This window comes from Myxine glutinosa, chromosome 2, assembly GCF_964187855.1.
Source record: "Myxine glutinosa chromosome 2, kmMyxGlut1.1, whole genome shotgun sequence".
NCBI classification, from domain to species: Eukaryota; Metazoa; Chordata; class Myxini; order Myxiniformes; family Myxinidae; genus Myxine; species Myxine glutinosa.
The window spans coordinates 32,265,715-32,278,578 of record NC_136262.1 but is presented as its reverse complement, the minus strand read 5'-3'; the positions used below and the strand labels follow the sequence as shown (position 1 = coordinate 32,278,578).

Genomic DNA, 12,864 nt, shown 5'->3' with positions numbered 1-12,864 from the left:
CACGTTTCAAGCCCGGTTTGAGCTTCCGCAGTTACGTGGTTCTCGAGATAGCCGTTTGGGCGCCCAAACCCTTAGTGTTTTCCTCTGTGAGTTCTATGAGCGGTTTCGGGCCTGGACTATGTTGGTGAAGATGCGAGGGGGCGGGATTTTGCTTCTGGGTGACTTCGTCACGATTCGTGATTATTTCTCCGCCCTTTACAACCAGAAGACACGACACGAGTAACATACGGAATGTTGTGGTGTGTGTGGGCCCAGGAAAGGGCCTGAAATCACTCCTGGGGGGAGTCCTAATGGGGGCGACAGGCCCCGGGGGTGGGTGGCACAAAAGACACTCGACGCGTGCCCACGTGTGCCCGTGGGTGTGGAAAATATCGGGTGGGTGCCCGCCGCACCGACGCGCGTCACAAAAAATCGAACGCATGGCAAGGTCCTTTTGAGGGACGCTAAAGACGATTGTGCTTGGCTTGTGCTTGTGCTGTGTGTGTGCTGAAAATGGAAACGTTAAAAAACGTAGTTAGATTTAGTGAACCCGAAATGCTGTTGTGTTATTTAAAAAAAAAAAATTATCCACTCCACACGAAAGGCTAATGTGCTTTTTAAAAGACCTATGGTATATGGTGTGGTATCGTGCGATAGACCGTGGATGGAACGTCGTTACGTGTGCGTATACGTGCTTCCATTCCACAAAACGAACTTGCGATGGGTACGTATTTATGGATGCGGCGTATGATGCGATAAACAATAAAATGCCCCTGCCAGGGTTACGTGGTGTGGCGCGGTGTGTGTTGGTCCCTTCCTCGTTATACGTTATTTATGGCATGACGTACGTGCTGGTTTTTGTGCGGGATCACAAAAATCGATGTGCTTCCGTCGCGTACGTATGGATGCGTCGCTGAAAAACATTTCTTTTTTTTAAACTTGGAATCTCAAAAACATTCATTTCGACCATCAATGATAGTCGTCGTTTAAAAAGTAGTTATATTTAGTTACCCGAAATGCTGTTTTGTTCTTTTTAAAAAAAGTATCCCCACTGAACTAAAGGATAAAGAGGGGTGTATTCTGATAATGCCTAAGGTTTGTCTGGTGTAGTTGGCACACTAGGCAAAAATTGCAAATAACATGATGCATGGAGTGGGGTGGCATAGTTTTGTATGACGTATGACGTTGTTGTGTTTGACAAATCCTGGAATACAAAAACCATGAAATCCTGAAAACTAAACTGCACTTACTTGTAGTGACGATCGTGTAATTCAAGTTAAATGAACAAAAACAGAATTTACCAAGCTCCTCTTTCTTTCTTGAAAAAGGGGTTGTGTTGTGTTGTGTGCGACACGACACGTCAGGTCAAGTCACATTACATTGTGTGTTTATTCACATTCACAGCAAAAAATGGGTTGCTCTGTTGTCAAGCATGCATGGGTCATGGATGTGCACGTACCTCGTTGTCATGGTCGTCCTTGGGGGGGGGGGGGGGGAAATCAAGGCGATTGGGATGGCTCCAAAATGACGTTGTCACCTCGTCCAACAACAACAGGTGGCACAACATGCATCGCTAATTATTATGATTGTGCAAATTAATATTATTGTGATGGCACAAAATAATATTATTGTGCTTAAAGCAATGTTTAAAATATACATATCTATGTCAACGGCCATAGACAAGCAAACTCCAAATGGACCAAAACGTGTTTATTAAACAAAAAAAACAACACCATGTACGTATGCATGGAAAGGTATATGTAACAAAATGTGTATATTTATTAAGGAAAAACTTGCAAAATTGCAATAAAGGAAATGTCTTTCAATTGACATTCTTTTCAATGGGAAAGAAAAACCAGAAATGTCTTCAATGATCCACACGCTTGCTCCACTTGGACGGCAACCTCAACTTCACATGTTGCCCATGCATTTGCAAAGGCTGCAAAAAAAATGTTTGTAGTACCAGAAAATCAGTGAAGTATACAAAAGTTTTGTATGACATATGACATATGACGTATGACATTGTTGTGTTTGACAAATCCTGGAGTACAAAAACCATGAAATCCTGAAAACTAAACTACACTTACTTGTAGTGACGATCGTGTAATTCAAGTTAAGTGAACAAAAACAAAATTTACCAAGCTGCTCTCTTTCTTGAAAAAGGGGTTGTGTTGTGTTGTGTGCGACATTACATTGTGTGTTTATTCACATTCACAGCAAAAAATGGGTTGCTCTGTTGTCAGGCATGCATGGGTCATGGATGTGCACGTACCTCGTTGTCGTGGTTGGCCTTGGGGGGGGGGGGGGGGGGGGGAAATCAAGGTGATTGGGATGGCTCCAAAATGACGTTGTCACCTCGTCCAACAAGAGCAGGTGGCACAACATGGATCGATTCCCCGATGTCTTCTTGACTTTGACAAGGGTCCTCTGTGTCATCGATTGCATCAACTGTAGGATTTGGCAAGGCCTTTTTGGGGGGAAGCATTATCGGCGCGTCGGCCAATCGACGCTCCGGCTTGACCAGGGACAAGTGGAAAAGTCTGGAAACCGCAACCGTCTGTTCACTTTTTTGGGAAGGTTTGCTCCAGCCAGCAATAATCCATTTTATGCCAGCACTTGCATAATGATGCAGGACTAAACGCACGTGTTTGCGAATGTCGTCTTCGTCCCAGACTGTCACATTTTCTCCACTCTGCAAAAGGAGAACACGATTTGTTTGACATGCATGTTGCGTGTCGCAACGATCACTACTTTCATTGTCGTCTTTATCAATATCAAGGACCATATCACAGTAGTAGTGTAGTGTAGTGTAGTGTTAAACTTTAGTGAGTTTACTTACACAACTATTACATTACATTGCATTACTTACTGCACATGTTGCTGGCCCCTCATTACAATCATAATTTCAATTACAATATTACACTGACATGAAAGAAAAAATAAATTCTAAAGGGCCAATGTTGTTGAACGTTGATGTAAACAGTCTTACCATGAGGTAAGCTGGGTGCAAAAAGTAAGTCCCCAGATCTCGCGATGAATACTTCACGGCGACTATGTTCATCTCCCGAGACGAGATCCTGCAACTAAAAACAGACATAGCAGTCGACATTCCTCCATCCAGCGAAAAGCAAGGTTTTGTGTTGGAATGGACACCATCACATGCTGCATTGCCACATCCGAACTCGATGCTTTCATGACCCAGCATCATGTCATCGACAACTGAGTACAGCGCACTCATTTTGCCATCCACGACACGAGCCGCAGAATGGGTAACAATTTCTATGCCTTGCCAATCGGGTGTGATGGGGAGAAATGGACAATCCGTTTCTACCAATGGAATGCCGAACAACTCCGTGTCAAAGTAAACAGGTTCATTCACCAGGACAAATGTCCCGATCCATCGTTGGTTTTGCTTCAGGAAAAGCTTATTGCTGTCCTTGGCCGTTTTACACTTGATGTAAAACAGAGTGCCGTCACGGATTTCTCTGCAACAACAATGAAAATGCGAATGTATAGTCGGCTTTACGACAGGCTGAGCTACAGAAAATTGCTACCAATGTGCACAGCACAGCACAGCACATACGTTTCACATGAAACGATGTCAAATCAATCAATCAATCAATGGAGGTTTTCATTTCCTAAAGATCACAGACATGACAAGGTGCAAGCAATACAATACAATAGGTTACAACACCATTTATGTAAACATTCTGTAAAATACACAACACACACTCTACATATTTGTTAAACACCATACATACACAAACAAATGATACACACCTGAGGAGTATCAGATGCATGAATAGCATCTCCACTTTTCTGATTTTGCCGACAGTAGATGTCGGCATTCTGGTTGGTGAGCCAACCTTGATGTGAAGAAGCTGCAAGTCATAAACATTGGATAAATATAATTAGTTAGTTCGTTAGTGAGTTGATCAACATTATATATTATATTATATTATTTGGATAGATAGATATAGAATCATACATGGGGTGTTAATTTGTTGTGAACATTAAAACTTCATTACTAATGAACGTAGCTTTCAAAAATGCATAATAATTATTGATTTCCTTGAAAGTTGGAAAAAAAACAGCAAAACCGTTTGCTTTGCAATTGCAATGACAAATGGCGTGACGACGACGTCAAATAATGCATTATTTATCACTTACTATATAATGTTGACATGCCAACTAATATGGCACTGTTAATTGTAATCCCGTTTGAAATAAAAAACGGAAAAGTAAGTGTATAATTATGTAGTGTAAATAGTACACTTCACTTCACCTCACTTCACTTCACTTCACCTACCTGGGCCATCATATATGTCAAATTTTGACACTTAACGTTCCGCAATCGGGTGAACGAAATCATGCTGGTGCCTGGACGCATGGCACGCTGCACAGCCATCTCCAAGTCGTTGTCTTTCAAGTATTTCATTAGGATGTGTGACATCTGTAAAATCATTCATTAATTATTAGGTCAATTTGCACAGTCATTACAAATGCCATACGGAACAAAAGAACAAAGGACAGCGTACACGTACACACAGAGTCACATGTTGCATGTTACATATTACATATTACATGGAAGGGAAAATAATATTTACATTATGACGTTGAAAGGACACCATGTGTACATTTGTAATTCACACAATGTATTGTAATTGTAATTTTAGTGCCTATTTATTGAGCACACAAAATGATATAATTTAATACAGCTCCAGCATTGTTGATTATATTTATATTGACATGCGAATTACATTCAATCTTTATGTTGCATCCAATTTTCATTTAGATCCACAACACAATTTTTTTTTATACAACTTTGATATTCTTTATCAGCAGATTAGAGGACCAACCAAACAACCAAACATTTCCTATACACGCACACAAACACAAACACACACAAAATTATGGTATTCTCATGGACCAACCGAGCAACCAAACAAACAACCAAACACACACACACACACCTCGTTTTTTCATTTCTGTTCCTCACAATTCTGTCTCTTATTCACAGACACACACACACACACAACACGCATAATTATGGTATTCCCATGGACCAACCGAGCAACCAAACAAACAACCAAACACACACACCTCGTTTTTTCATTTCTGTTCCTCACAATTCTGTCTCTTATTCACACACACACACACACACACACACACACACACACACACACACACACACACACACACACACACACACACACACACACACGGTATTCTCATTCGACTGTTCCTTGTAATTATAGTGACGTTTTCAGCTAAACATTCTCATTTTCATTAATTTCTGAGCATTGTGTTCCTTTAAAATTACAGGCCAAATGAAATGAAAGTCTGATTGTTATATGTAATGTGGCTATAAAATTGACGATATCAAGTGACTATAAGTATAAAACGCTTTGAGATATATCTCACCTTCACAAAAATGCTTCCTTTACTCCGACTTCCTGATGACAAAGATCCGAGATGTGATGGCACCGAGAATACAAATATTCTATGAACCTGCTCTCCGATAATGTCCATCGTCAGGGGGGAAAAAAGCAATAACCAACTTCGATCGTCAACGCAATAACGAAACCAAAGCTTAAAACACAATTACTGTATTACTCATAACTGTATTGTAATGTAATTGCTTACTTGTAAAGCAAGACACATGTTGTAAAAAAAAAAAAAACGCGTTATGTACGCTCCGCCGCCGCTATGTACGGCGCCCCCGCTGTGTACGCCTCGCTATGTACGCTTCCGGACATTTCCGGACTGCATTTACCTATCCACAATAGCGGATAGGTAAATGCAGTGTCGTGTTTGAGTCGAAGAACATGCCAAATCATATTATATTTAATGATACATTTGTATAAAATGGCTGAAAGTGAAACCGGAAAATTCGGAAAATTCTTATTTATGAAAGACACAGTTATAGGTACCCACACCGGTAAAGATGAGAAAACGTACGTAACCTCGGAAGCGTGTCGAGATCACAACGTACTGGAACAAGTGTGGAGATCACAAACGTACTGCAACAAGTCTGGAAATCACAAACGTACTGGAACAGAACAAGCAAATCGAGAGCCTTAAATAGACATGACCTCCAAGACGTCACGTGACGTGTAAACGTCGGCGTCGGCGTGGAAAATTACAGAACCGCGTCATCAACGTGGATTTTGGATGATGCAACCTGTTGCAATATATTTTTTCGCGCCAAGAACGAATAAACGGTTTTTTTTTTTCAGTTGAGATTTTATTAGAATTCGAATTGTATTCGTTGGATACTGTTGGAAACAATAATTATTTCAACTGTTGGAAATATTTTTCTGGTTAACCAACGACGGTCGATTTAATCTCGATCTTCCCCTAGGAAACCACGCCCACTTTTCCAACAGCATTACGGTATATACCGCGACCCATCGCTCCTGAACTGAACTTCTCTTTGGCGTTTGTCTGCTGATCGACGTTCATATTCGAGCTGTTTCGTTCTGCCTGTGGTGATTTTCCATCAAAAGTAGATCGTGGCCTGCAGCAAGGATCGTCTGCTGAAACGTAAATATTGTGATTGTATGATAACGTGGTAATGGCGGCTCGAGCTTTACTCGTCATCGGCTCGAGATGATTATTTAATGCTGTGATCATAACCATGTAAACGAAGGCTCATTATACCCTCATAGTCATAAGAAAGAAGAGGAAACTGGTGTGTTTTAATGCTGAGTGTGTGTGTGTGTGGGGGGGGGAATGGATGTGTGTGTGTGTGGGGGGGAATGGATGTGTGTGTATGTGTGTGGGGGGGAATGGATGTGTGTGTATGTGTGTGGGGGGGGGGGCGGTTGTGGTGTGCGTATGGAAGGGGGGGCGAATGTGTGTGTGTGTGTGGAGGGGGGGGTGTGGGGGATGGATGTGTGTGTGTGTGTGTGTGGGGGGGGGAGGTTGTGGTGTGCGTATGGAGGTGGGGGGTGTGGGTGGGGGGGGGGGGGGGATATTACCCCACCAAAAACACGTGTGCCTTTGCTTTTCCCTGTGCCTGCCTTTACGCCCTACGGTGGAACCTCCGGGCTGTAAAGGCAGGAGCGTGGCTTCGGACGGAGACCCAAAAGTGGAAAAGTCTTCTTTTTTTTTTTTTCCGAAGGGTTTGCCATGATATGATATTTCGCTCACGAGGTTCAGACGTACATGGTGGCGGCCATCTTTGATTTTGACGTGGCGACCCAATTTTCAATAGCGTTCTTCCTTATGCTTAGATACACCCACACACCAGATTAGAAGTTGGTACTTTGCTTATTTTTCAAGATATTCCGCTCACAAGGATGTGTGTGTGTGTATGTGTGGAGGTGGGGGGTGTGTATGTGGGTGGGGGGAGGGGTGAGGGGGTGTGTGTGTGGGGAGGGTGGATATGTGTGTATGTGGGGGGGAGGTAGGGGGAATGTGTGTGTGTGTGGGGGGAGGGGTGTGTGGAGGTGGGGGGTGTGTGTATGTGTGGAGGTGGGGGGTGTGTGTATGTGTGGTGGGGGGAGGGGTGTGGGGGTGTTTGTGTGTGGGGAGGGTGGATATGTGTGTATGTGGGGGGGGGGAGGTAGGGGGAATGTGTGTGTGTGGGGGGGGAGGGGTGTGTGTATGTGTGGAGGTGGGGGGTGTGTGTATGTGTGGTGGGGGGAGGGGTGTAGGGGTGTTTGTGTGTGGATGTGCATGTGTGTAGAGGTCTGTGTGTGTGGGTGGGGATATGTGTGCGTATGGAGGGGGTTCGGTTGTGTGTGTGTGTATGTTTGTGGGGGGTAGGGGGAATGTCTGTGTGTGGGGGTGGGGGTGTGTGTGTGGGGATGTGTGTTAGGGGTGGGGGGGATGTGTGCGTGTTTTCCCTGAGTGTGTGTATCTCTGTGAGTGTGTGTGTATTTCTGTGAGTGTGTGTCTCTGTGAGTGTGTGTGTCTCTGTGTCTATCTCTGTGTCTCTCTTTGTGTATCTATGTGTCTCTGTCTCTATGTGTGTATGTATTACTGTGTGTCTGTGTGAACGAACATGTTTATAATGTCATGTGTTGAGGTCTTCCTGAATTCCTGTTGAGGTGTTAAATCCTTACTTTTATACCCGTGCGTGGTGTTGTAAACAGGGATTTTGGACGTATCCACAATAGCGAAGGAGTCTTTTTAAAAAACATGTGTGTGTGTGTTTGTCAGTGTGTTTCTCTGTCTGTGGTTTTCTGTGTATGTGTGTGTGTTTCTCTGTATGTGTGTGTGTTTCTCTGTATGTGTGTGTGTTTCTCTGTATGTGTGTGTGTTTCTCTGTATGTGTGTGTGTTTCTCTGTATGTGTGCACGTTTTTCTGTGTATGTGTGTGTGTTTCTCTGTATGTGTGTGTTTCTCTGTATATATGTGTGTGTGTTTCTCTGTATATGTGTGTGTTTCTCTGTATATGTGTGTGTTTCTCTATATATGTGTGTGTGTTTCTCTGTATATGTGTGTGTGTTTCTCTGTATATGTGTGTGTGTTTCTCTGTATATATGTGTGTGTTTCTCTGTATATGTGTGTGTGTGTTTCTCTGTATATGTGTGTGTTTCTCTGTATATGTGTGTGTTTCTCTGTATATGTGTGTGTTTCTCTGTATATGTGTGTGTTTCTCTGTATATGTGTGTGTTTCTCTGTGTATGTGTGTGTGTTTCTCTGTATATGTGTGTGTTTCTCTGTATATGTGTGTGTGTTTCTCTGTATATGTGTGTGTGTTTCTCTGTATATGTGTGTGTGTTTCTCTGTATATGTGTGTGTGTTTCTCTGTATATATGTGTGTGTTTCTCTGTATATGTGTGTGTGTTTCTCTGTATATGTGTGTGTGTGTTTCTCTGTATATGTGTGTGTTTCTCTGTATATGTGTGTGTTTCTCTGTATATGTGTGTGTTTCTCTGTATATGTGTGTGTTTCTCTGTGTATGTGTGTGTGTTTCTCTGCATATGTGTGTGTGTTTCTCTGTATATGTGTGTGTTTCTCTGTATGTGTGTGTGTGTGTTTCTCTGTATATGTGTGTGTGTTTCTCTGTATATGTGTGTGTGTTTCTCTGTGTATGTGTGTGTGTTTCTCTGTATAAATGTGTGTGTTTGTCTGTATATGTGTGTGTGTTTCTCTGTATATGTGTGTGTGTTTGTCTGTATATGTGTGTGTGTTTGTCTGTATATGTGTGTGTGTTTCTCTGTATATGTGTGTGTGTTTGTCTGTATATGTGTGTGTTTCTCTGTATATATGTGTGTGTGTTTCTGTGTATGTGTGTGTGTGTTTCTGTGTATGTGTGTGTGTGTTTCTCTGTATATGTGTGTGTGTTTCTCTGTATATGTGTGTGTTTCTCTGTATGTGTGTGTGTGTGTTTCTCTGTATATGTGTGTGTTTCTCTGTATATGTGTGTGTGTTTCTCTGTATATGTGTGTGTGTTTCTCTGTATATGTGTGTGTGTTTCTCTGTGTATGTGTGTGTGTTTCTCTGTGTATGTGTGTGTGTTTCTCTGTATATATGTGTGTGTTTCTCTGTATATGTGTGTGTGTTTCTCTGTATATGTGTGTGTGTTTGTCTGTATATGTGTGTGTGTTTCTCTGTATATGTGTGTGTGTTTGTCTGTATATGTGTGTGTTTCTCTGTATATGTGTGTGTGTTTCTGTGTATGTGTGTGTGTGTTTCTCTGTATATGTGTGTGTGTTTCTCTGTATATGTGTGTGTGTTTCTCTGTATATGTGTGTGTGTTTCTCTGTATATGTGTGTGTGTTTGTCTGTATATGTGTGTGTTTCTCTGTATATGTGTGTGTGTTTCTCTGTATATGTGTGTGTTTCTCTGTATATGTGTGTGTTTCTCTGTATATGTGTGTGTTCCTCTGTATATGTGTGTGTGTTTCTCTGTATATGTGTGTGTGTTTCTCTGTATATGTGTGTGTGTTTCTCTGTGTATGTGTGTGTGTTTCTCTGTATATGTGTGTGTTTCTCTGTATATGTGTGTGTTTCTCTGTATGTGTGTGTGTGTGTGTTTCTCTGTATATGTGTGTGTGTGTGTTTCTCTGTATATGTGTGTGTTTCTCTGTATATGTGTGTGTTTCTCTGTATATGTGTGTGTGTTTCTCTGTATATGTGTGTGTGTTTCTCTGTGTATGTGTGTGTGTTTCTCTGTGTATGTGTGTGTGTTTCTCTGTATATGTGTGTGTGTTTCTCTGTATATGTGTGTGTGTGTTTCTCTGTATATGTGTGTGTGTGTTTCTCTGTATATGTGTGTGTTTCTCTGTATATGTGTGTGTTTCTCTGTGTATGTGTGTGTGTTTCTCTGTATATGTGTGTGTGTTTCTCTGTATATGTGTGTGTTTCTCTGTATATGTGTGTGTTTCTCTGTATGTGTGTGTGTGTGTTTCTCTGTATATGTGTGTGTGTTTCTCTGTATATGTGTGTGTGTTTCTCTGTATATGTGTGTGTGTTTCTCTGTATATGTGTGTGTGTTTCTCTGTATATGTGTGTGTGTTTCTCTGTATATGTGTGTGTGTGTTTCTCTCTGTGTGTGTGTGTGTGTGTGTGTGTGTGTGTGTGTGTGTGTGTGTGTGTGTGTGTGTGTGTGTGTTTCTCTGCGTATGTGTGTGTGTGTGTGTTTCTCTGCGTATGTGTGTGTTTCTCTGTATATGTGTGTGTTTCTCTGTATATGTGTGTGTTTCTCTGTGTATGTGTGTGTGTTTCTCTGTATATGTGTATGTGTGTGTGTGTGTTTCTCTGTATATGTGTGTGTTTCTCTGTATATGTGTGTGTTTCTCTGTATATGTGTGTGTGTTTCTCTGTATATGTGTGTGTGTTTCTCTGTATATGTGTGTGTTTCTCTGTATATGTGTGTGTGTTTCTCTGTATATGTGTGTGTGTTTCTCTGTATATGTGTGTGTGTTTCTCTGTGTGTGTGTGTGTGTGTGTGTGTGTGTGTGTGTGTGTGTGTGTGTGTTTCTCTGTGTGTGTGTGTGTGTATGTGTGTTTCTCTGTGTGTGTGTGTTTCTCTGTGTGTGTGTGTGTGTGTGTGTTTCTCTGTATGTGTGTGTGTGTGTGTGTGTGTTTCTCTGCGTATGTGTGTGTTTCTCTGCGTATGTGTGTGTTTCTCTCTGTGTGTGTGTGTTTCTCTGTGTGTGTGTGTGTGTGTGTGTGTGTTTCTCTGTGTGTGTGTGTGTGTGTGTGTGTTTCTCTGTGTGTGTGTGTTTCTCTGTGTGTGTGTGAACGAACATGTTTATAATGTCGTGTTGAGGTCTTCCATCAGACTCCCAGTTGGCTTAGTGTGAGATGTGTTGGTGTCATTAGGATATTAAGGCGAGTTTTCGCTGATATCAATTAAATTCACCTCTCACACCGAATTAATTATGTGTCAATGTTCCTTTGTTAACGTTGTCATGTTACATGCCAGAACATATGGTTTAGAATTATTTTGATAACGACTCATGAACCTGCTTGGCTCCAAAATGATCATGAAAGATGGAATGAAAGATGTAATGTCACACAAGATCAGAATCATTTTTACCTGCTTAGCTTTTCTTTAGAGCCTGTGGTGAATACCTGCATTGTGTCCACACTTTGCAGGGTTCTGTTCTGTCCCCAATAACATTTCTTCTTTTTATCAATGACTTTTTCTTCAACAAATAACCAAATACACACGTATGCTTATGATTTGACATGACATTCGTCCATGTATTGACCAACAAAATTGACCAACGGACACAATAGTTTAGTTAGTTTCTTAAAGTGTGATTACAAAGTTAGAAAATGTGGTCCCTCGCAGGTTATAAATCCTTACTTTTCTACCCGTGCGTGGTGTCTTTGTTGTAAACAGGCATTCTGGACGTATCCACAATAGCCAAGGAGTCTTTTTAAAAAATACAACGAAATCCAAGGTAAGTATTGTTTTTGTGTGTGAAGTGTGTGAAGTGTGTGAAGTGTGTGTGTTAGTCCCCTAAAACAGGTCCTGGTTTTGGTGCAACGAGACGTGCCACAGGGTACGAGGACGGTGAAGACTGTCGGCAATCACTGGTGCGATCAAGCATAGGTGGCTGTTGAAGGTGAGAGGTCACAGGTTCACACTAATTGCAAATTCATCTTTGCGAGCAACTCGAAAGGAACTTGCTTTGCTTGTTGAATAACTTTTGCATAGTTAACTTTGGCCTATAGTTATGTTGTTATATGTTTGTTTACTCATACATGTACGTGGCCGATATCCATATCCTTCCATTACTTAACAGGAATATGGGGAAAGCCAAGCCAAGGAAAACCTGTTCCATATGTCATCAACGAGGCCATAACAGATTAACCTGCGCAAGGAGACAACATGTAAGTTCATCAGCTCACGCTCCATACCTTACTGTAACGTGAACGATGCCTGGGAATACAAATATATAGTAATTGACATTCCACGTAAACAATGGTATTGTATGGTATCTGTCCTTTTTTTGTGGCTAACAAAACAAATGCATCTTTTGATGAAACCCAATTTCGCATAATAATTATGTGACTATCTCTGGTATTATTTACATTTATTGCAGGGTATCCCTCACGTGGATCCAACACATCAAGAACCGCAAGCTGTGGACATCGAGGCATCAACATCTATACCTCACGTGCATCCAACACATGATGAACCACAAGCTATGGACATCGAGGCAACAACATCTATACCTAACGTGGATCCAGCATTTGGAATGCAAATAAATACATTGCAGGTGACCCGTCGTTGGCCTGTGTAAATGCAGAGCGGGGTCGGTCGGTCGGTCGATGATACAACCTGCAAATTATGTTATAAAAGTCAACATTTTCTTCTATCTGTTATTTCACCTACCTGAATGCTGCAGCCCCTATTAATGTATTTATTTATTTATTTACTATAAAGGTAAAACAACTAGCTCTGATTGCATT

The 12,864-nt window shown here is 41.6% G+C and overlaps 1 protein-coding gene and 1 long non-coding RNA gene across 2 annotated transcripts; one reads left to right on the top strand and one right to left on the bottom strand.

The window, feature by feature from the left end:
- Positions 1-1,770: 1,770 nt before the first annotated feature.
- Positions 1,771-5,511, bottom strand: LOC137417683 (uncharacterized). The gene is made up of 6 exons (XM_078772578.1): positions 5,404-5,511; positions 4,289-4,432; positions 3,760-3,860; positions 2,969-3,464; positions 2,252-2,671; positions 1,771-1,918 (listed from the first exon to the last, which is right to left on the bottom strand). The coding sequence occupies exons 1-5, from the start codon at positions 5,509-5,511 to the stop codon at positions 2,297-2,299; spliced, it is 1,224 nt and encodes a 407-aa protein (XP_078628704.1). The 3' UTR covers positions 1,771-1,918; positions 2,252-2,296.
- Positions 5,512-6,417: 906 nt separating this feature from the next.
- LOC144890877 (uncharacterized) lies at positions 6,418-12,251 on the top strand. Its single transcript, XR_013622551.1, has 3 exons — positions 6,418-6,525; positions 11,789-12,014; positions 12,195-12,251. It is a non-coding gene; the product is annotated as an uncharacterized LOC144890877 (long non-coding RNA).
- The last annotated feature ends 613 nt before the right edge of the window (positions 12,252-12,864 follow it).

What these genes read in the sequence shown, in the direction of transcription:
- LOC137417683 (XM_078772578.1), bottom strand. Translation starts at nt 5,511, where the DNA reads ATGGACATTATCGGAGAGCAGGTTCATAGAATATTTGTATTCTCGGTG. An exon ending in AAGGAAGCATTTTTGTGAAG is followed by an intron (nt 4,433 to 5,403) that starts GTGAGATATATC and finishes ATGATTTTACAG; the next exon opens with ATGTCACACATCCTAATGAA. An exon ending in TGCACCCAGCTTACCTCATG is followed by an intron (nt 2,672 to 2,968) that starts GTAAGACTGTTT and finishes CTCCTTTTGCAG; the next exon opens with AGTGGAGAAAATGTGACAGT.